At 41.5% G+C, this 23427-nt stretch overlaps 2 protein-coding genes across 5 annotated transcripts in view; one reads left to right on the top strand and one right to left on the bottom strand.

Annotated features, from left to right (window-relative positions):
- LOC149320504 (major histocompatibility complex class I-related protein 1-like) overlaps nt 1-11565 on the top strand; it is a 22413-nt gene extending 10848 nt beyond the window's left edge. The window contains exon 5 of one of the 3 annotated variants that reach the window (XM_089502380.1): nt 11250-11565. In XM_089502380.1, coding sequence (XP_089358506.1) covers nt 11250-11332 — 83 coding nt within the window. In that variant the 3' untranslated portion in view covers nt 11333-11565. Of the gene's footprint in view, nt 1-272; nt 401-567; nt 611-11249 lie in introns of those variants that run through there. The other 2 variants (XM_089502387.1, XM_089502375.1) reach the window with 2 other exon arrangements.
- On the bottom strand, nt 4099-23427 carry LOC149320503 (proteasome subunit beta type-9-like). Of its 2 annotated transcripts, XM_089502476.1 has the most exons (7): nt 23299-23399; nt 15927-16068; nt 12339-12406; nt 11464-11595; nt 6356-6485; nt 5525-5666; nt 4099-4275 (listed from the first exon to the last, which is right to left on the bottom strand). In XM_089502476.1, exons 3-7 carry the CDS (start codon nt 12395-12397, stop codon nt 4148-4150), a joined length of 591 nt encoding a protein of 196 aa, XP_089358602.1. In that variant the 5' UTR covers nt 12398-12406; nt 15927-16068; nt 23299-23399; the 3' UTR covers nt 4099-4147. The 2 variants fall into 2 exon arrangements, with proteins under 2 accessions (XP_089358602.1, XP_089358595.1); XM_089502469.1 differs by lacking the exon at nt 15927-16068 and having other exon boundaries at nt 23299-23427.

Here is a 23427-nt window from a genome sequence, read left to right as displayed (position 1 = left end):
ATAATAAACACAGCTGCTGATCTGTTTAGTCATTCTGAAGGATGGAAGTCACAGAGCTCTTTGGACAGATCCATATAGATGCTTCCCAGCTAGGTTGGCAGTAAAGGAGTAAAGTATGGGACCCTAAAGAATACATTTAACTAACTTAAATTGATAGTATTTTTTTTTAAAAAAAAAAAATCTTTATTGACACATACAATTAAAATACATAAATATTCACAAATTCTTACATGTTTTTCTTATCTTCCCTCCCCCCCAACCTTTACTTTCAGTCAATCATCAAGTTGTTTGCATTTTGTACAGCATTTGTTCATACAGTGGTCCTTGCTTTGCGCGGGGGATCTGCTCCGGACCCCGCCAGATAAGGCAAGTTCCGTCTATGCTCGAGTCTCATTGAGGATAATGGGCCTTGTGCACGTGAGTGCCGCAGGTGCGCACGCCATTCATTAAATGGCACTGAGCTTCTAGAGTAAGCTAGAAGCCACATAAAAGGTGCCCACATATCATACGGGCTCACTGTATATTCCTCAAATTTCTTTCTATTTCCACCTCCTTCTCAACCTCAAGAGATCATCACCACTGACCTTCCAGGGTCCCTCTAAACATTGTGGCCTGGATCTATGGATACTTTGAGGCAGAGACTCTCCCATTTACTCTCTCTGGCCCCTGGCCTCTGAGAGGAAGAGAAGGTAGGCCCAATGCCAGCAGGCCTCCCCTAAAGAAACTGAGCCATCCTAGAAGGCATCTGACTCCATCCTGGCCTCTGAGGGAGAGAGGAGGTAGGCCCAATGCCTTCCCTAATTGGACCTAATCAGAATAATAAGAAGGGCCCTCCCTCCAGTCCATCTGCCCTTGTCCAGGCATCAGAGGGAGAGAAGATCTGCTGGACTTTTCCCCTTCTCCTTCCCCACTGCCATTCCCTTCTCCTTTTGTGTCTTGTCTCTTTAGATTGTAAGCCTGAGGGCAGGGAAATGTCCAATTAACAATTTGTAAGCCCCTCTGATAACCTTTTGGCTGAAGAGCAGGGTATAAGTAAATAAATATTATTATATTATTATTATTATTTTGATATTCTCCTAGAACAAGGGTGGGCACGTTTGGCCCTCTAGATGTTGTTGGGCTCCACTTCCCATCATTTCTCACCATAGAGGGAAGACCTTAACTGGAGTTCTTTAAACAGAGCTTGGATTGCCATGTTTCAAGAGTGCTTTAGCTGTGGATTCCTGCACTGGCAGTTATTGAACTAGGTGACCCTTGTGTCTCTTCCAACTCTGCGATAGTCCCTGCTGGGCAGCATAGTCCAAAAACTTTTGCCATGCCACACTTCCCCCACCTCTGCCATTGTTTTTGTTCCATAACTGAGGCCTGTTTCTAGCCATCTTCAGGATAAGGTGGTGAAAGGATTGGAGGCAGAACACAGCTGAATTCTCCCACTAGGCAGTGGAGGTTGTCTGGACAGCTCTCTCTAGGCTGACCTCTATCTAGATGTCTTGAAAGACTGCCATTTGTCACTCTGTTCCATCCAGGTCCTCATTCCAACATCTCCCAACTGCTGCAAGTAGTAGAGAAAAATGTCATAAATGCGGGGGGAAACCTAATAAACAAACTAATTAATTGATAAAAATGGAACTTGCCAGCTATATCTTTCAGTGCAGGTCTTCAATCCATCTGATACTTGTTGTTTCATTCCCCAAAAGTTCAGGGAGAGAGAATTCAGTGGCCAAATTAGTCAACCTCTCAGTGTTTATATTGCTTCTGTACTTGAGATCTTTTAAACACAGATATTTTCTCTACACTGTTTTGATACAACCATGTACAATTATCAGCACCATGTCCACCAAAGTGTAAATCCTTACAACACCATCCTGTGTATGTCAGGAAGACTTCCCACTGAGTTCATTTGGGCTTATTCCAAAGTTAATGCATATAGGATTGTCATATGTATGGCTCTGATTATGTGGGCTCCTGCTTTCAATTGCGTTACTGTTTTTAGACTTCAAAGGTCTGTTTACTGCTCAATACTTGCACTATTTTAATTTTCCTTTGAACACAGTGGATGTAATTACTTTTCTTCTACAATACCCATTTGAGCAAAATAAATGAACAGGAGTCCCATTTTCTGTCCATTTTCTTTCTCGCTGTGTGTGTTTCCCCCCCTCTTAGCACAGTGAAGAATGCTGTGACACTATTTCTGGGGATGTTTAGAGTTTGCAGACATTGAATGTAAGGAATGTAAGTGCCCCTAAAACAGGCATCAAACTGGTTTATGTTACAGCAAAAGGACTAAAGAAAGTATTTATGAAAGGAACTGTTGATGAGCAGATTTCCAAGGATAACTAGGATTGGCCAAACAGCCAGGTGGGAAAAATAATATTTTCCCCCCTGAAAATTCTCCATTGAAACTAGGGTTTCAGGCAATCTTTGCTAAAACATGGTAGGGCTTGAAGAAAATACAGACACAGTGGTTTTCCTACCATTTTCCTGCTGATTTCTGACCATTCCAGTGTCTCACCAGCTAAAGCTCTCCACTTGCATGAAGGAAGGCTGTCTGTAACTCAGTTGGGTGTGGGTGGGTGTTTTTGTTTTGCCTATGGAAATCCTTGGTCTAATCTTGAGTTAGGGCTGGGCAGGATCCTGTCCTCAAATGCTGGAAAGCTTCCCTTAGTTGGGGTGTGATGGTCTTCCAGGGTGCAAGGCTGCCAGTGGATGACCTTAGCTTTTCTGCCACCTGAGGTAGAAGCAGTTCCACCAGTTTCCCTCCGATGCTCTGAGAGCAATACAGAAGGTGGGAGGTGTGTGTGGAAAACATCCCAAGTGGGTGGCATTTGTGTTCCCATAACTGTCTGTCCTCTAAGTGAGGGCCACTTGCTCAAAGGTACATGAGGATTGCCCCTGCTTGCTCTCTGTAGAGCATCCATCCCTGACTGTTTCTGAGAGGCACTCATAGCTCTTCTATGTTGCAAGCAAAGCCAACAAGTTGCAGCTTACCAGCCCCTCCCTACTGCTACCTGAAGCCAATGTGTCCCCCTTGTAATGTCTTTTATTATTATTTTTATTATTTTTATTTTTATTACACAAATGTACAAAAAAACCATACCAAAATCAACTGAAATCAACATATTGTCATAATATCTCACGATCGAAACAAATCCCTTTTCCTGATCAACCTTTATATTCTTTTCTATTTTGGTAATCAATATTCAGTATTCAATCTTTATTCCTTTCATTTTTTTTAAAAAAGAGAGAAAACAGGAGAGGGAAAGGGAAAACCAACGGAGCTAAACAAATACAAAGCAAAAACAAAAAACAAAACAAGGCAAACAAACAAACACAAGAAACAAAACAAAAAAAACTAACACATAACAAAAAGACAAACATGTAGACAAAGCAAGCTAAACACAGTAGAGAGGGAAAAAACTCAAAGAAAGAAACCAAAAAATAAAAATAAAATAAAAAAACATTCTACTGGACTTTCTTATTTCAGAATATTTTAATCTTTGTAAATCCTTCTGTGATCCCCTTTTCAGTTATTTTTCTTCTATATGTGAAATTATATTATTAAATTATATTATTAAATTCTTCTTTTTTGATTTTACTCTCAAACTACATGTGAAAGGGATCTAGGAGTCCAAGTAGACCACAAGATGAACATGATTCAACAGTGTGATGCGGCAGCTAAAAAGGCCAATGCGATTTTAGGCTGCATCAATAAAAGTATAGTGTCTAGATGAAGAGAAGTAATAGGATTCTAGCCCAGAATATGAATATCATCATTATGCCACTATCGGACGCAAAGCAGATGTCTGAGATAGCATTACAAGTGTCTGCTCTAGGGTATTCCTATCCCTACCCACATTGGGCTGAATCTGCAATAACTTCTGAATGCTTGATAAAAATTGGCTATGCATAAACAAAGGAAGTTAAGAGACAGGCAAGGAACTATTTCTTACACCTCAGAAAAGGTGAGGACTGGACACATGACACAAACTCTCCCTTTGATTACAGTGTGGCATGTTGATGACAATGATATTGCTCAAACAGATTAACATTGGTGTGCATCATCCCCTCTGCTCCAATGGCCCTCACAAAGAGAGACAGTTTTACTCTTGTCACATTTATTGGATTAAAAACAGGAAGGAAAACAAATTCATTCATCATAGAATTTGGGGATGTTCTCCCCCACAACCACTTCTTCCTTGACACCATCTTTGGTGATGGTGACAAGGTAAATGACACCTCCGCTGGAACCGTCCCGGACCATGGCCAAGGCAATAGCTGGAAAGGGGGAAAAACAAGCAAAATCAGCCACTAAACAAAGGATGTGAGATTAAAAAGTCTATATTTTTAAAAGGAACTGCCACATCCTGTCTGCCCTGCCCTGAGCTACTGTAACAAGTGAACATTACCACATCCTCTGTTCTGTCTCATGAAAGACAATTGCTGAGGTTTGGTTAAAAGCCGTGCCCTCAAAAGATAAATGCCACAGACCCATAAAAAGGAACGGAACATGGGGGGAAATGTCAGCTTTGAGTTCCCCCAGATTTAACTTATTAAATCACAAATTCTTGAATATTATGAAGTTGGCAAATTTTGATAAAGTATTTTTGAAATGAAATGAAATTAAATTAACATTTCTGTTTTTACTGTCCATTCAATACATGCAAGTATTCCCAGCATGGAAAGGACCATGCCGTATCTGCCAGTAATTTGGTGTTAATGATGGAGAGGAATCTCTTTTAAAAATTAGATCTCTATTTCAGCCCCAACTTGATAGAATACACAGCAATTCAGCCCCAGATGTTTAAGTATTCAAAAGACTGCTCACACATTCTGATTTTTAAAAATCTCATGTTCTTTCCACCCTGAATATGGGCAAAAAATTGCAAGCCTTGGTACACATGTGTCAACCTCTGAATTAAAAGGTATCTTGTAGCACCTTTGAGACTAACTCTGCAAAATAAATTGTAGCATAAGCTTTTGTACACTTGGTCAGCTTTCTCAGATGTCTCTGAATTCAGCCTCTGAATTATAACAGAATTTTCATACATTTTCTATTAATGGTCTATATAGGCAGACTATTAATGTCTACACAATACAAAATTCATAACTGGGATGTAACAAATTGGAATTCAAAGTTTCCTGAACTAGTAGAGCCTTATTCCGAATCAACAAGGACAGTACAGAAAGGAAACAATTTGGCTTCTTAGCTTTCAGTATTTGCTTTCATAAAAGCCTGTTTTATGTAGTGATTTAAGTGTTGGACTTCAGGAGACTTGGCACGGAAATCCACTGAGTGGCCTTGGACAAGTCACACTCTCTCAGCCTACAAAGAAGGCAATGACAAATCTCTTTTGAAGAAATCTTGCCAAGAAAACCCTGTGGTAGATTCACCTTAGGGTCAACATTAAGCCAGAAACAATTTGAAGGCAAACAACATTTGCTTTTACTCTGGCCGCCAAAGAATTGACCAAATCAGTTTTGCATCATGCACCACCCTCGAAATGGACACCACCAATCATCTCACAATTTTTGGTGAATTGTAGACATTCTTCTTGGTCCATCCCAGGTTTGTAGGCAGAGTCAACGTAACCATAAATATAGGTGCTCCCAGATCCCCCAATGGCAAAGGGCTGTCGGGTGAGCATCCCTCCTAGTGTCCCATAGACCTGTTGGGATGGAGAATAGCAGAAAAGAATGATTATTCCTTATGAGAGAGCCAGCATGGCATACTGGGTTGTGTGTTTGAATGTGAAAATCCCCACTGAGCCATGGAAACCCTCAAACTGCTACGCACTCAGCACTCAAACCACTACGCCACACTGGTTCACCTTAGCATTGCCATAAGTGGGAAACGACTTGCAGGCACACAGCAGCAACAGGTATATAGTAAGGGTTCATGTGTGTCTAGAAGGTCCAGGTAGATCATTTTACATTAGCTTGGCTGTTCAAGGCTAGGAAAAGACTTCTGGCTAAGAGTCGACCAGAGGAGTGGTACAACTGGGATGGGAGATGGGTCACTCCACTTTTCTTTGTTCACTTCTGCGCTATTCTATGGTGTTGCTAGAGTGAAAATTGGGGAGAGCTCCTCTCCCTTTAATGGTTGTGCAGAAGACAGAATTTCAGTAGGTGCTGCTTGTTACACAAGACATGATACACAACCGTTCCAGGGATATGAGCTGACGCCAGTTCTCAGTCTGGCAGCTCTAATGCCCAGGGGACCTATTAGCCAGGCACGGGGATCTTGACTCTCAGCCCAAGAAGAGACGACCACCTGCTACATTGCTTTATTCCCAGTAAAGCTTCTCCTGGAACAGGGGTGCGTGTTGGGATTTGACTCCTCTGCTCCCAGACTCACCTGCCCACCTTTCCTGGGGTCCCATCCTGCCACCATCAAGTGAGCCGAGAGCTCCTCTTTGTATTTGTAGCTGATATTTTTCATCAATGTGGCTGCAGCCAAGACCAGGGGGGACTCATCCATGTCCAAACTGCCCAGGAGGCAAAAATGAAACATTTGTCAGTTTTGATATAGGGCAGCAAAGGAAGCAAACTTTTACAAAACCCAAAACAAGAGTAGTTAGTGTGGGTTTGTTCTATCTCTCCTCCCTCATAATTTGTGTTCCTTGTCCCTCAATAGCTAGTTAGCATTCCCAGTCATCAGTGAGCAGCTTAGGGGGAATATTCCCATACCTTCTAACAGATGAAAGCTAAGATGCGCATGGCCAAGGATCATCAGAGTGTGGTCATGATGACAAAAAACATTCAAATGGGAGAACACACAAGCCAGGAGATGCAGCAGCACTTTGCTTTTGCCTGAGGCTACAGGGAAGGGCAAGATTCTGCCTGCTCTTATCCCCTCTGCTGAGCGGAGTACAAACTACTTCTGGACTAAGAACTCAGTCTGCAACAACTGACAAAAGATGAGAACCAAAGAGGGAAGGAGGAGAGAGAACTAGGGCATTTTAAAAGTATCTGTAAAAGTGACAGAGGTTTAATCAGGTCTGTCGCTGCCAAATCAGGACAGTTGGAGGGTATGTATTCCTGTATTCATATTTGGGAGAACATTGATAGACTGGGATGGACTATTAATAACTACTTAATCACACAAGTACTTTGGAATCGTGGCTCCCTCCATTGATTTGTACAGGAATCTCTCACTTGTGTTTCTGAGGAGATTTGAAACAGCTTCTGCTGCCTCTACACTGCAACATTAATGTAGTTTGGCACCACTTTAACAGTCATGGATCCATCCTGTGGAATTCTGGGATTTGTAGTTTTTAAGACATTCCACCTTCTCTGTCAGGGAGTTGAGGTACAGCCACGAACTACAAAACCCAGGATTCTCTCGGATGGAGCCATGGCAGTTAAAGCGGTGTCAAATTGCATTAATTCTGCATTGCGGCAGCAGCCTAGGACTGCTTCTGTAAAATGGGTATAACAGTTATCTGTATACAACAACGTCACTATGAATGTCAAACCGTTTTTAAAATACTAAAACACTCTGCACAAGTAAGAGGAAACATTGCTTAGTGCCCCAAGGCCCAAAGTCAAGAAATATGAATGTGTCCCTGCCTTGACCAAAGTGGAAGCCACCATCTTTTCTCTCAGGACAAGGACGGTGGGCAAGAGAAATGGCAGCAGGCAGCCTTCGTTGGCTGGACCCTGAGAGAGAATGCGCCACCTCCTAGGCCACTACGATTAGGCCTAAAATTCTATTTCATGTTTACTGGCTACATCCACACTGTAGAAATAATCCCGTTTGTTGCTGCTGTGCACCTTTGAGTCATTTCCAACTTATACTGACTCTATGGCGGACCTACGGTATCATGGCATTTTCTTGGCAGATTTCTTCAGAGGGATTTTGCCATTGCCATCCACTGAGGCCGAGAGAATGTGACTTGTTCAAGGTCACTCAGTGGGTTTCATGGCTGATTCAAACACTGATCTCCCAGAGTCATGGTCTAACCACTATGCCACGCTGACTCCAGTTTGTCACATCTTCAATGGCAAGGCACTATGGAATTCCAGGAATTGTAGTTTTATGAAACATATAGCCTTCTCTCTGGTGTTACACCACATTTCAGATCCCAGAATTCCATAGTACTGACCCATGGCAATTAAAGTGGTGTTGAGCTGGATTATTTCTACTACAGTGCATATGCAGCCTGTGTCCTATTGAACTCAGTTGGGACGTATTTACGAGTAGATGTATGATAACATTGAAAATGTATCCGAAAGGCAATGTGACTTAAAAACAGCAGACCTGGGCAAAGCAAAAGGCCGTACGGCAATAGATCTGGAGATAAAAATCATGGTAAACTGGGCTCGGCTCAGAAAGACTGTGCTCCTGATCTTGCCAGCCAGTGCCAAGGGCATCTTTTGTTGCAGATTGGAGAATTCCCAGTTCCACTTCCACGACAAGAACCACGTGAGCCCTTTATCTAACAACCGACAATAACACATTCATAAACAGCCAAGCTAGATGGGGCACTGCCTTTTCTGGGAAATCAGGCGATAAAAGAGAAGCGTCCTGTTCCACTGTGGCCACCAGAGGGCGCTGCTTCACCAGTGAAAAAAGTCTCTCCAGAACCAAACTTTCCCTCTCCAGTTGCATCTGCATTAGTGCTTGGTTCCCCTTTTATTTGTTCGCCTTTCTTGAGGGCTGCCCTTAGAGTTATCAGCTGTGGAGGGAAAAATATGGTCTGGTTTAACAGTGGCATCACTAGGACTTGCCTCACTGATTGAAAGTAGCTGCAAAATCAATCAATCAATCAATCAAATTGTCTATTATCTATATCTATATCTATATCTATATATATCTCAAGCTGGGCTGTCCAGGTTGCTGCTTACGTCACTGATGACACAGAGATGATTGACGTGCATTTTGAAGTGGCGCAAACTCATGGGGATGACAACTGTGCCAAAAAAGAAGCGATTACAAGGGGATAATGAAAAGATCTGCTTTCATAGTGGGAACGATGGATCTTTTGGAATCGGTTTACCAACACAGAGCAAAGGCTAATCACACACCAATTTAAATGTAAGTGGGAATGAGCCCTTAGTGGGGTAACTAAGGCTGTCTCCCTCCACCAGCCAGGCCACCTGGTGTGGTCAGCACCCCTCTCACCCCTAGTGATGTCCCTGTAGCTTACTACTACAGTGCTCCCTCCACATTTGCTGAGGTTAAGGGCAAACGACCCCAATGAATGTGGAAAAACTGCAAATAAAAAAATAGTATTCTTTTTGCCTGAGAGAAGTCTTCTCTAGGAATCTCCAGGTCCTTTAGTGCAACTCTATGGTCAACATCTGCCAGAGACTGATTATAGGATTATGCTGGAGGACCTACTAATGCCCAGAGAAGTGTTTTCTCTATGAACATCTAGGTTCTCCAGCACAACTCTATGGTCAACATCTGTCAGAGTTGCGCTGGAGGACCTAGAGATTCCTGGACAGAACATATGAATCAAAACCGCAAATAATCAAGTCCACAAATGCCAAAGCCGAAATTTGTGGCGGGCCAACTGTACTACTACTACCATACTGATATTATATTCATTTGTATCTCGCTCTTTATCCCAAAACTGAGACCCAGAGAACCTCACAATATTAAAAGAACAGTACAATTAAAAGCATACTAAAGTAATATATTAAAATACAATTACATTATTATAATATTAAAATGGATTGCTTGTTAAAAGAATAAAATACAGTTTAAAAAGTGTTTAAAACATCTTATAACAATGCAATACCTTAGCCCATACTTTAAAAACTTTCTATTTTAAAAGTCTAGTCTTCAGCTTTTTCAGATCCACTTTTGATCCAAACTAGATCTGAGGATCTACTTCTTAGTTGTTTCTAACCTACCTTTTCATAGTGTTGCTGGTACTGTTGCATCCCACGTTCGCTCAGGCTGTAACCCAGTAGTGGGTCCTAACCCATCACTTGCAGTCTTGCAGATGAATGGCCCTAGCCTGCACAATTCAGTGCTGGAATGCCAGGTGCATAAAGGAACAAAGTTCTTTAATAGTTTTGGAGAACAATAGATTTCTCACGAAGGCTGTTCCTGCTGAAATGTCTTTGTCACCTAACTATTCAAGGTGAAGGAAAGTCATTTTATTTTTTTCTGCCTATCTTCAGCTTTCCTGCCATCAAATGCCATGCTAGTAATATCTTGCCATTAAAGGCATAGGGGCAAGCATGAGGTAAAAAGATTCCAATTGCGTCTATTTCTCACAATTTTGTTAGGAATGATTTATTTTGTTGTGTTCATTAAGAATGTATATTTTGGGTAAGAACTTCTGTGTTTCCCAAATTTAAAAAAAAACCTCTTAATGAATCTGGGATGAATTCTTAATTTGGTCAGAGCTACATGGTAACTTTCATTCTATAAATAAGGGGTAGGAACTGTGTGCCATCCAGCTGTTGTTGGACTATAAGCCCCAGCAGCCTTCACCAGCATAGTCAATGGTGAGTAAAGCTGGGAGCTGCAATACCAAAATATTTGCCTATCCTTGTTATAAATGTCAGGTTGACCAGTAAAACAAATTCCCATAGAATCACAGGGATACCTCAAAGATAATCTAGTCCAACCTTCTGCTCATACATGATGTCTTGATAAATAGTCATACAGCGTTTGTTTTAAAATGTCCACCAAAAGACAGCCCAGCACTTTCCAAAGCCACCTGTTCCACTGTCGGACAGCTTGCACTATCTGGGAATCGTTCTTAACATTTAATCAAAAATTCCCTTCTTGTAACTTGAATCTGCTGGCTCCATTCCTCCCTTCTGGAGCAGAACACAATTTTGTCTTTCTCACCTCATCTCTATGACAGTCACAGTCAGACTCCAAAACTGGCCCTCTCTGCTCTGGGGGTTGGGAAACATTCCTAGGCTTATGGTTGCATTTCAGACTCCCACGAAATTCCATAGCAGACCTATAACTCACACTGTCCCAAAGAAAATGTTCTTAAAAGAAGACTCCACCTGAAGCCATTGAGTTGGAATTAATTAATAAATTTGACATTGCAGATCTTGGCCTCAATGGAGAGTGGGGTGGTTTGCTCATTGCAAAAAGGTATTGTGTTTTTTATATGTTTATTTGTACTTTATTTACTTACATTGCAGATTCATTTGTGGTCATACACGGGCCACATTCATACTGAATAGGTCTTATATCAGTTTATGCTGTGCATACTCATAGAATACACTCACTTTATATTCTACTTGTATCTCTTTTCCCTTTTTGTTCTCAGTACATCTACTCTCTTTCACACCTGGCAATGTGGTCTCTTGCCATGAAAGCTCATACCACAACAACTGTACTCTTTTGAAGTGACACACAAGTTGTGGTTGTTTTTATTACACATGACTACTTCTCTCTGCTGTGTGGCTTCCTGGGTGGTTGTGGCCACAGCCAGGACCAGAGTCTGCCCATGCCCACCTGCACTGCTCCCTGCCCATCCTCACCTGTGGAGCTCCAGCTGGTAGTTCACCATGTCTGCAATTGCCTGGGCATCAGCTGCCGACCCAGAGAGTGCGCAGTAGATCCGGTGATGGAGGGGCTCGAGCTTGTTGAAGACCCGGTTCACCACGGACTCCCTGGAGACAGTACAGCAAGACTTTGAAATCCTCAGTTTGACTCCAAATGAAACAGGGAGCTAGAATATTAGGATCAGCACCAGACACCCTCTAGCTTAATCCAGAAAGCATACCACAATTCACCAAATCATTCATTTAAATCTATTTTTAATGGAATAAAAGCACTCTTTATCTGATGCCAAAAGAATCATAAAGAAGGGCCCAGACGAGCCTCTCTGGGGACACTATTTCACAGCTGAGGTGCCATCACTGAAAATGCTCTGTTCTTGCCACCAGCCTTGCTTTACTTTCAGAAGGCACTGGGCAACAGTGCTTCTAAAGACACACTGTCTTCACTTTGTAGTAGAAGGTAAGGTTTTTCCTTCTTTAGGCAATGTGACCCCATAAGTCATTGTTATTGTATGCCTGCAAGTCATTTTCAATTTCTGGTAAACCTACCTATGGGTTTTACTGGTAAGATTTATTCAGAGGTTTGTCTGTCTTCCTCTGAGGCTGAGAGTGTAACTTGTCCAGGGTCACCCAGTGAGTTTCCATGGCCAACCATAGATTCAAACCCTGATATCCAGAAATCTAGTCTGGCAGCCAAACCACTCCACCACAATTGCTGTTACTGTGGGTATTCACTGGTACATTTTCCACTGTGATCCCTCCACCATGAATGAAGGGGTGACTAAATGTATGACATCCCATCCTTCTAATATTCAGATATTAGAGAGACAGAAAAATTCACAGAAAGCCCTTACCCTGCAGAGACTCGTGAGTCAGAGCCCACCACAACACCTCCGTCAAACTCCACAGCCATGATGGTTGTCTGCAAGGGGAAAGAAATGGGAGGAAGCTCTCAGTTATTTGTAGACAAAGACAATTGCTCTTGCTCAAATGAATCTGCAATGTATATAAACAAACATCTGGCACGATACTTGTTTAGAACACAAAGAAATTAATACACACAAACTTATGTTGGCTTCTGCTTAATTTCTAAAATGGGTGAGCAATTTGGAGACTATGGAAGAAGAAAAAGGAGGAGAAGGAGAAGGAGAGGAATAGGAAGAAGATTTATTTATATCCTGTCTTCCTCCCAATACTGGGACTCAAGGTGGCTAACAAAATTTAAAATAGTCCAAGTTAAAAACAATACAAAACATTAAAAATGCAAAGTTTTAAAACTTTGTTAAAAAACAAATTCAAAAAATTCAAAAAGTTAAAAACATTACTTATTCATAGTTTTTTGTGGTTTTTTCAGGCTATGTGGCCATGTTCTAGAAGAGTTTCTTCCTGATGTTTCGCCAGCATCAAAATGGCTGGCACAAAAAAAAACATGGATGCCGGCCATGAAAGCCTTCAACTTCACATTACTTATTCAAATTTAAAAACTCTTATAAAACTCTTACAGCACCCATGCCAGAGTGAGAAAGCCTGGCGGTATGAAAATGTTTTTATCTGTCACCAAAAGGAAAGCAGGAATGGCCTCTCTAGGGAGGGAGTTCCAGAGCCTGAGGTATATGTAGATCTAAGATCTCAGTAGATCTTCAAGCAATTTGCAATAGATCTGCAAGGTCTTCCAGCAGGTTTAAACACAATCAAACACATTTCTGTCTAAATTTGCTGATGAACAAAATATATTTGGTAGAAAACCAGAGCAGACCTCTGTGTATGAAAAGACATTTGTGACAACCCAGTTTCTGGAACTGAAAAGACAGGCTGAACATCTGCTAGGTGGAACCTCCACCTGCCATTCCCTTGATCTTGAGCTTGTATTTTGAACTTGGGTCCTATTGGGGAACTCAAGATTCTGGTGAAAAAGGAAGTAGATTCTGCCAAGCCTACAGTCTTCCTTCCCCTGAACCATGGGAGCTACAATGGTCAGGGATGATGGGAGTTGTGCTCCAACAAGGTCAGGGGGAACAGAAGAATGTCACCAAGAATCATGAGGCACTATCTAAGAGAGGTTGCATACTTTGGACAGAAATGTGTGCACCCCATGGCCCTGCACTGAGTTTTGTTGTTCTTCTTTGCTGTCAATGAGAATGAGAAACCTCCAAGAGATCCTGATGGTCCTGATCAGGTCTTGCAAACTCGGGGCTGTGGCTTCCTTGATTGAATCAATCTACTTGTAATGTGTCTTTCCTCATTTCCCATTTTATTAAGCATTACAGTGGGGCCTCGGGTTTTTTGGTATCTGAGGTGTGTGTGTGTGTGGAACAGATCCCCTGCAGATACCAAAGTTCGACTGTATTGTCTTCCATTGAGTCATCTCATCGCATGATGTGTAAATTAGCCTTAGTTTAATCATTTTGGCTCCCTAGAGAGAGATCAAGCTTAATTGGCTCTGGGATCCAACTACTTGTCTATTTGATGGACTGGGGACCACAGAAGAGATTCCACCTCAACATCAGGAGGAACTTCCTGACAATAAGGGCTGGTTGACAGTGGAGCACACTTCCTTGGAGAGTGGTGGACTCTTCTTCTTTGGAGGTCTTTAAACAGAGGCTGAATGGCCATATGTTGGGTATGTTTTGACTGAGAGTTCCTGCATGGCAGGGGGTTGGATTGGATGGCCCTTGTGGTCTCTTCCAGCTATTATGATTCTATAATTCTTCTTGACCCACGTATCAAATGAGTTCATGTTTTTTTCACTTGTCAGCTTTCTTCACTGTCCAACTTTTATATCCATATATAAAAATGAGAAATACTATGGCATGTTTGGGCCAGAGATAGTAAAAAACTGGGTATTTGCTCCTCATCTTCTGTTTGAAGGTGACCCACAAAAGATGACAACCCAGGGACAGCCCCTGAAGCCTGGCAAACCAATTGGGGCAGGAGCCCACTCTTTCCTTGCAGCATAAGGCACTCAGAGATGCCCCTGCTGGAGACTGAACTATGGACTTTCTGTATACAAAGCATACAAAGCAGGTGCTTTCCCACTGAACTTTGGTTTCTCCACAAGTGGATGGAGTTCAACATCTGTGAAAAATCACCTCCATAAAGCATAACTCAGGTGGGGTGAATGGGAGAGAGGAGAGGTCCATTCTGTTTAATTTTATAATATAGCTATACAGATCCATCCAGGTACAGGAGCCTAATCTGTAGGACCAAAGACTGTATTTAAACAGCTTGATCGTAATTCGTTATGGTAATATTTATACAAAACAGTTACAGACCCTCTGTCCAGCTCCATACAGCACCTAATGGAGTTAAGAAACAGTGCGAAATCCACAAGGAAGGTGCCAGGTGGGGGAAAGAGGGGTGTATGAGCAACTTGAACAGGGCAGACCCAAGATATTCAGCTGTCTGAGGCAAAGGAGAAGTTGGCACACACTTGCCATTCTACATGAAGCTCATGTGGAATGTCATTCAGAGTTCTGGGGTTTTAAACTTATTTTTAATTAGGCGTTTCAGTCCAGTTTTAGATGTGTTCATGTATTGGATGTTTTAACTGTTTTTACCCCTTGGTGGGTTGAGAGGCTATAGACAAATGTCTTAAATAAATAAATATGAAGATGCCAGCCACAGATGCTGGCGAAATGTCAGGAAGAAACTCTGCTAGAACATGGCCACATAGCCTGAAAAAACCATAAAAAGCTATAGATGCCGATCATGAAAGCCTTTGACTTAACAAATAAATAGTATGTTAGGATGCAAAATGATAGCTGAATCTTGACATCATCTTCTGCTGCCACAAAGGCTACCTGAGGGAGACAGGCAAGCCAGGCCTAGCTGACAAGTGAAAACTGGAGAGGGCTCCTGTATTGTAAATGATTGTGTAGAAAAGGGAATTTCAGTCCTGTTGCTTGTCATGCAATGGGATAATGAGCAACACCAGTTGAAATTCCTTTTTCAATACAACTCTTAAATGTAGAGGAGCCCTCTCCAATTTTCATTCTGACAACTTTAGAAAAGGTATGTGTGTTTGCATTACTCTGTCCTCCAATAATTTACCTTCCCTGCTCCTCAGCTTCCGCTATTCCTGGGCTCAATCCCACTTACATTTTAACTGGTTTGGGATTTGCCTTCGCTCCGTGTTGGTAAATCGATTCTAAATGGTCTGTCATTCATTCCCACTACAAAAGTGGATCTTTTCATCATACCCTTGTAATCACTTCTTTTTTGGCATGATTGTCATCCCCACTAGTTTGCACCATATATAAAATAAATTGATAGAAGATTCGATTCAATTGTTTTGCAACTACTTGCCTCAATGATTGCAAGTAGTTGCAAAATCAATGAATCAAATCATCTATCGATTTTATTACTTTTTAAAAAAACAAAACCATAGGTCACACCACAAGCACAAAGGCAGAGCTGAGAGGGGGAGGGAATGGTGGATCTACCAAAAACTGAGGAGGGATGGTAAACACCCTTCTGCCATTAGTCCCTCTCCTCCAGAATGATGCGATTCAGATCCGCCGTTCCCACTTGTTGAACATGCTTCGGAATCGATTCTTTTCAAAAGAACCACTAGGAAACTGGTGTCTGAAAAAAACAGGTTTTTTGCATTTGCCTCACTTTATTGTGACAAAAATCAACCAAAGTACAATCGGAACCAGTTTCACAGTGGGAATGATGGTCATATAAATTGACCAGCAATTCGCTTTAAATCGTAGTGGGAACAAGCCTCTGGCTGTCACCTCACTGTGTCTATTTGTGAAGATATCACAGGGGATGGAGACACATTTGATCCATCTTTCTCACCAGAGGTGCAAGTGACTTCCACAGTATAGTCCCTGTTTGCCAGTTTTGGCTGGTGCACCAGTTGCAGCCCCTTCTGAAGAGAGACAGCCACGTCTCACTGATACATACCATGGCATCCTCCTGGTGAGAATGCTACACAACGTCTTGTGCATGGAGTTGTTTTGGAAAACTTCCCAGAAGTGTTGTTGATTTTAAAATGCAGGTGCTGGCTGGGAACGAGGAGAATGCCTCTCACTAGTTCTGAAATGCCTTCACTGGATGCTGGCTCCTTTCTAAACTCAATTTGAAGTACTGACATTTCTCTATATTGTTGGGTTGTGCTCCTTAGCAGCCCTAGCCAGGATAGCCACTAGGGTCACTCCTATGACTTTTTAATTGGTATATCTCAAAGAATGTGCTTATAGGAGTGTATTTTAATGGTTTTATAGTATTGTATATTTAACTGTTGGTTCTATGTGTTTTCTTTTTTAATTGTGTTTTGTATTTTAACATGTTGTACCCCTACTTTGAGCCTCGAGGAGAGGCAGGAAAGAAATAAAACTATTATTATTATTATTATTGAGGAATGCTGGGAGTTACAGTCCCACAACTTCTGGGGATCTCCCTTTGCCTGTCCTTGGAGAAGCTGAAACAGCCTGGGGCCTGGGGAACTGAAAAACTCTCTCTCAACCACACAGTTGTCCCTTTTTATTAATGGCTTCCCTGGAAGATTGGCCTTCTCTGCTTTCTGAGGGCCTCTGTGGTAGTTGGCAAACACATTTTAAAAAAATATTCCTAGCAAGGACCAGTGGAAGACCTTTTGCTGCCTGAGGTGAAGGACAAGATGGCATCTCCGATTCCCCATTTAGAAGGCGGATGGATTGGATAATATTTATCATTATCATACAGGTAAAGGTAAAGGTAAGGTAGTCCCTTGACATGAATGCCTAGTTGTAACCAACTGGAGGTGTTCATCTGTATTACTAAGCTGAAGAGCCAGCGTTGTCCGAGGACTACTCCAGTGGCCAGGTGGCCAGCATGGCTGCAAGGAACGGTGTTACCTATCTATCTACTTGCATTTGCATGATTTCAAACTGTTAGGTTGGCAGAAGCTGGGAGTAGTGATGCAGCACTTGGGCCTCGAACTGCCAACTTTCCAATCTTCCAATCATTAGAACTGGCATCTTAACCACTAAGCCACTGCATCCCTCTTACTATACAGGTACTCTTTATTTATATCCCGCTTTCTACCAACAATTAGTACACAAAGGGGCTATTAATTCTTACTTCACCTCAAGGCAGTTTTGGAATGCAAGATAGATTGTGTGGCATCTTCCAACAAAGAGCAATAGCCAGAGAAGACAGGAAGAAAAACTTTAGGGGTGTCATTGTGGCCTCCCTTCCCCAGCCTGACCAAGTCATATCACTTTACCTAATGTCAGGGTCAGCCTTGTTCCAAAATTGGCTTTGCATTGCATAGGCTATATTTGGTCCAGTGGGCCCCTGGTATCTGCTGGGTTTTAGTTCCAGGACCGCCCCCCCCCCTCGCCATGGATATCCAAATCCATGGATGCTCAAGTATCATTAAATACAATGGGTTAATAAAATGGTGTCCCTTATATAAAATGGCAAAATCAAGGTTTGCTTTTTGGAATATATATATTTAAAAACATATTCAAGGTGTGGATGGCTGAATCCACGGAAGAAGAATCTATGGATATGGAGGTCTGACTGTATTTTTGTGCTCTTCTATTTATTCATATCCCATCATTTCACTCCATAGCTTGTTTTCTTAAAGAGCTGAGAACAGCATTTCTGACCATCCTCTTCCACTTTATCCTCACAACAACCCTGTGAGGCTGGTTAGGCTGGGACAGAATGGCAGGGCCCAGGTCACCCAGTGAGACTCATTGACTGAGCAGGGATTTGAAGCCATCACACTTTAGTTTGAGTCTAATTACTACACCACATGGATCACCAGTATTAGTCAGGTCATTTTTTCATTTTAATTATATCACTGTTGCTATCTTTGTGTTCTATTTGTGTTATTATTACTATTTATATAGAAGAAGCTGGGAGGTGATACCCTAAACGAAGAAGCAAATGGAAAAACACTGAGTTTAGGGGAAAATTAAGCTAAAAAAACTATAATTTTATTTAGAACAATATGTTAAATACTAAAATAAGGGCTAAAACCTGCTGTGAGGCTTATTCTGGCTTGTAAGCCACACTTAGTGAGTTAATAGGCAAAACTGGGCTTGGAAACTGCAATTCCCAAAATAATACAAAACTTTAACAATTCCTCTGCGTCTCACACCTTGTATGGAAATGAGTACACACAATATTATTATAGTTCCAGAGTGCACAGACAGAGGCTTGGATGGAAAGGGATATACAGTATGCCCAAAATAGATAAAAGTGTACAAAAGATTCAAACAAAGACCATAATAGGCAAAACTGGGCTTAGAAACTGCAATTCCCAAAATGATACAAAACTATAACAATTCCTCTGCGTCTCACACCTTGTATGGAAATGAGTACACACAATATTATTATAGTTGCAGAGTGCACAAACAGAGGCTTGGATGGAAAGGGATATACAGTATGCCCAAAATGAATAAAAGTATACAAAAGATTCAAAAAAAGACCAGACGCGTTTCGACAATTGTCTTCATCAGTGGTCCAAAGAACTGTGGGAATAAAATAAGTAAAAATCAAACACTGTACTGACATAAAGAAGACCATATAGCTAGAAAATGGTAAATGTATAGGTACCTACTTAAGCCACCTTGTAAGGTAGAGCATGTGGGAACCACCTGTCCTTTTGGTAAGTGGAAGGTCAACTCAGACCTTGTGCTGTGCCTGAAAAATTTAGGCAAAATTTGATAAAATATAGATTGCAATAAAAGCTGTTTTGTGTAAAGCCAATTGCTTTCCAACTCACCTAGGCTGGGGTGTCCCACAAATACTTGTCAGCTCTGATGCTGTTATGCAAAGGGAAAATTTAAATCCTTTTGCAACCCAAAACTAATACACCTGTTAGATCTCATCAAAAATCATTCTGCAGTGGATGCGATCCTGTAAGTAATAACAGTCCCTGCCATAATTAACAAAAAAAAGGAAGGCAAACATTTGAAATACTTATAGAACAGCCAACCAATTGCAGTTGTCATTCAGACCATGCGGTTTCAGTGTCTGTAGTGTGTACATCCAAAACAATTCCCTGCGCCGGAGTTTTCTTTCAAGCTGTAATCCAGTTCCCGGGACCCTTTCTATTGTCCAAAACCTGATATCCGTGTCCGAGTGGTTGCAAAGAGTAAAATGTTCAACCATTGGTGCGGTCATCCTTCTGTTCCTAATGCAGCTCCTGTGCTCTGATATCCTTGTTTTTACGCTGCGAGTCGTCATCCCGATGTATAGAAGGTCGCAAGGGCATTGGATGGCATAGATCACTCCTTTGGTATTGCAGGTAAACAGATCATTCAAGGTATACACTCTATTGTTCACAGGATTGACAAACTCCGTTAGTATATTTTATCAAATTTTGCCTAAATTTTTCAGGCACAGCACAAGGTCTGAGTTGACCTTCCACTTACCAAAAGGACAGGTGGTTCCCACATGCTCTACCTTACAAGGTGGCTTAAGTAGGTACCTATACATTTACCATTTTCTAGCTATATGGTCTTCTTTATGTCAGTACAGTGTTTGATTTTTACTTATTTTATTCCCACAGTTCTTTGGACCACTGATGAAGACAATTGTCGAAACGCGTCTGGTCTTTTTTTGAATCTTTTGTATACTTTTATTCATTTTGGGCATACTGTATATCCCTTTCCATCCAAGCCTCTGTTTGTGCACTCTGCAACTATAATAATATTGTGTGTACTCATTTCCATACAAGGTGTGAGACGCAGAGGAATTGTTATAGTTTTGTATCATTTTGGGAATTGCAGTTTCTAAGCCCAGTTTTGCCTATTATGGTCTTTGTTTGAATCTTTTGTACACTTTTATCTATTTTGGGCATACTGTATATCCCTTTCCATCCAAGCCTCTGTCTGTGCACTCTGGAACTATAATAATATTGTGTGTACTCATTTCCATACAAGGTGTGAGACGCAGAGGAATTGTTAAAGTTTTGAATTATTTTGGGAATTGCAGTTTCCAAGCCCAGTTTTGCCTATTAACTCACTAAGTGTGGCTTACAAGCCAGAATAAGCCTCACAGCAGGTTTTAGCCCTTATTTTAGTATTTAACATATTGTTCTAAATAAAATTATAGTTTTTTTAGCTTAATTTTCCCCTAAACTCAGTGTTTTTCCATACTATTTATATAGCACTGTAAATTTACACAGTGCTGTAGATACAATCAATTAAAATAGATAAAATAAAACTGCTTATAGCATACATTCTACAAAAATAATTAAATATAATGCATATTAGTACATGTTAACATTCAATAAAACAACAAATTAAAATAACTTTAGACAACAATTATCTCCTCAGCACCTGTATTTAATTTAACTGTGTGTACACACACACACATGTATAACACTGAGTGTATTGTTAACATAATTTGAATTGCTACAGCCATTTGAAAAATTAATACATTTTTAGGGGCATCGCTATAGGGTTCAGGGGGTTCGGACTGCACCAGGTGGCATCCTCAGGTGGGGTGACACCACTGCTCCCCAAACACCTGCCTTTTGGCAAAAATGGGCTGTAGCATTCACCTGTGTCCTTTTAAAATGCCGAAGAGATGGTCTGAGTAGGACAAGAGACTCTGTGGGAGGAGAACGGAGAGGCCCCCAGTTTAAAAAATATATAAAATTTAAAAAATTAATATAATGTTTAATTTTTTTAAATTAATTTTTAATTATTTAAAAATTTCCTTTAAAAGATCACATCTTAACCAATTTTAACTTTAACCAATTGAAATTCTGTACATGTAAATACATTTAAAGTCTACATATGATATTGTAATTTAAAGGGATTCAGGTAGTCCTTCCTATCAACGGATTTTTTAACCCACTGATTCAAGCATCCACGGTTTGAAAATATTCCCCAAAAGTATAAATTCCAAATAGCAAACCTTGATTTTCCATTCTGTATAAGGGACACTATTTTGCTATACCACTGTCTTTAATGGGACTTGAGTATCTATGGATTTTGTTATGTATTTAGCGGGGGGGGGGGGGGCTGGAACCAAACCCCAACAGATAACAAGGGCCCACTGTAGTTTTAATGTTGCTAGTTGTTTATGTCACAATTATTACCATAATATTCAATGATATAAGAGAATTATGATGGATGAATAACATTAGTCCAAAAAATATTACTAAAGCTTTTGTATGGTGTGGTAGATGGGGAGGGTCAATGGAGGCAGGGTGAGGCCATGCATTATGGTAATACCAACCCTAGTGACGCCATGTAGCACAGTGGTTTGAATGTTGGACGATGACTCTGGAGATAAGGGTTTGATTCCGTTCAGCTGTGGAAACGCAATGGGTGACCCTGGGCAAGTCACACTCTCTCAGCCTCAAGGGAAGGCAATGGCAAACCTCCTCTGAACAAATCTTGCCAAGAAAACCCTATGATAGGTTTGTGGCACATAAGATGACCAGAGTGAAGCCACAGCCTCCACATACACAAAAAAGGAAAAGTGGGTCATTACACAAATAAAAAGAGGTATGTTTCAGAATAATACTTTAAAAACCTTCCTTGGTTCCTTCTCCATCATTATTCAATTATGATTTTTTTTGAAAAAGACATATAAACTGCCATTTTTTAAATAATTCAACATTGGAATAATTGGAAGGCCTTGGAAGCCAGACTTTTCTCAATGCAGAATGTCTGCTGTTTAGTGCACTGTCTGCATAGACACAACCTTGGCTGAAGTACATGGAGTGTGATCTCACCTCATTCCATTAGTGTAAGGGAGGAATGGGGAACCCAGGCCCTCTAGAAGTTGTTGAACTAAAACTCCCATTATCCCTGACCACTGGCCACACTACCTAGGGCTTCCTGAAGCACGGAGTCCAACATCCACAGGTTCCTTACTTTTGGTTAAGGCAGTGTGACCTAGTAGGTAGAGACTTAGAAGCCACACAAGTCCCATCTCAGATGTGGCCTCCCTGTCTAGAAATGGGCAAGGCAGTCTCCCAACCTCAGCGTTTCCTCTGCAAAAGGGGGAAAGAAACGATTTTGATAATGGAAAAAAAATCAATAAATGTTGCTGAATTTTCTTGCAGAACGCCCCTCTGACTACAAGCTTGTCTTGAACGTAGCAGAATATACACATACTGTATATATTCTGCTACATATAGGAGCAGCTTGTAGTCAGAGGCATGTACGTGCCTCACTCCAATGTTTTGGAGTTTCATTCATATCTTCCCACTTTTTCCAATGAGCTACAAGTGGCATGCATGGCTTTCCTTCCCCGCACAACGACCCTGCGAGGTAGACTGTTGCTGGCCCACCATGGTAATTGGATGAGTTTCATGACGCAGTGGAGACTTGAGCCTGGATTTTAATCATAGAATCATAGAATCATAAAGTTGGAAGAGACCCCAAGGGCCATCCAGTGCAACCCCATTCTGCTATGCAGGAACTCTCAATCAAAGCATCCCTGACAGATGGCCATCCAGCCTCTGCTTAAAGACCTCCAAGGAAGGGCATTTTCTAAGGGCAAAGCCCACTATAGAAAGAAGCTGGCCTTACAGCAGCTGCAAGATTGAAGTCGAAAGTGCCAGTTCTGGAGCATTAACAGTGCAATGCTCACACCCTGCCTGCCTGCCTTCCCATCAACCATAGAAACATTGGTTAATTCACTTTGGGAGCCTTCATCTCTTTCACCTCTCTCCCTCCCTCCCTGGTCAAAACCTCTTTACCCCATCATCAGATCTCTTTGGAAGGGTTCACCCTCCATCTCCATCTCTCCCTGCAAGATTCTGGAATGGGAGTGGACTCCCAGTGGATCTCAACCAGTCCCCCCCCCCCACTTCCATCCCACCCCATGGACCCCTCACTCACTCACCCCAAGGCTGATCTTCTGCATCTGCCGATGGTCCATGGCTGTGCCCCCTCCCTACCCCAAATACCAACAGACTCAGAGGGCAGCTCCTTCCTTGACCAAAGGCAAGAAGAGGCTCAGAGTGAAAGTGAC

Source organism: Sceloporus occidentalis, unplaced genomic scaffold (assembly GCF_023333645.1).
Source record: "Sceloporus occidentalis isolate IW3139 unplaced genomic scaffold, rSceOcc1.0.p SCAF_1, whole genome shotgun sequence".
Lineage (NCBI taxonomy): Eukaryota > Metazoa > Chordata > Lepidosauria > Squamata > Phrynosomatidae > Sceloporus > Sceloporus occidentalis.
Note: the sequence above shows the minus strand (reverse complement) of the source record. Positions and strands in the feature narration are given on the sequence as shown.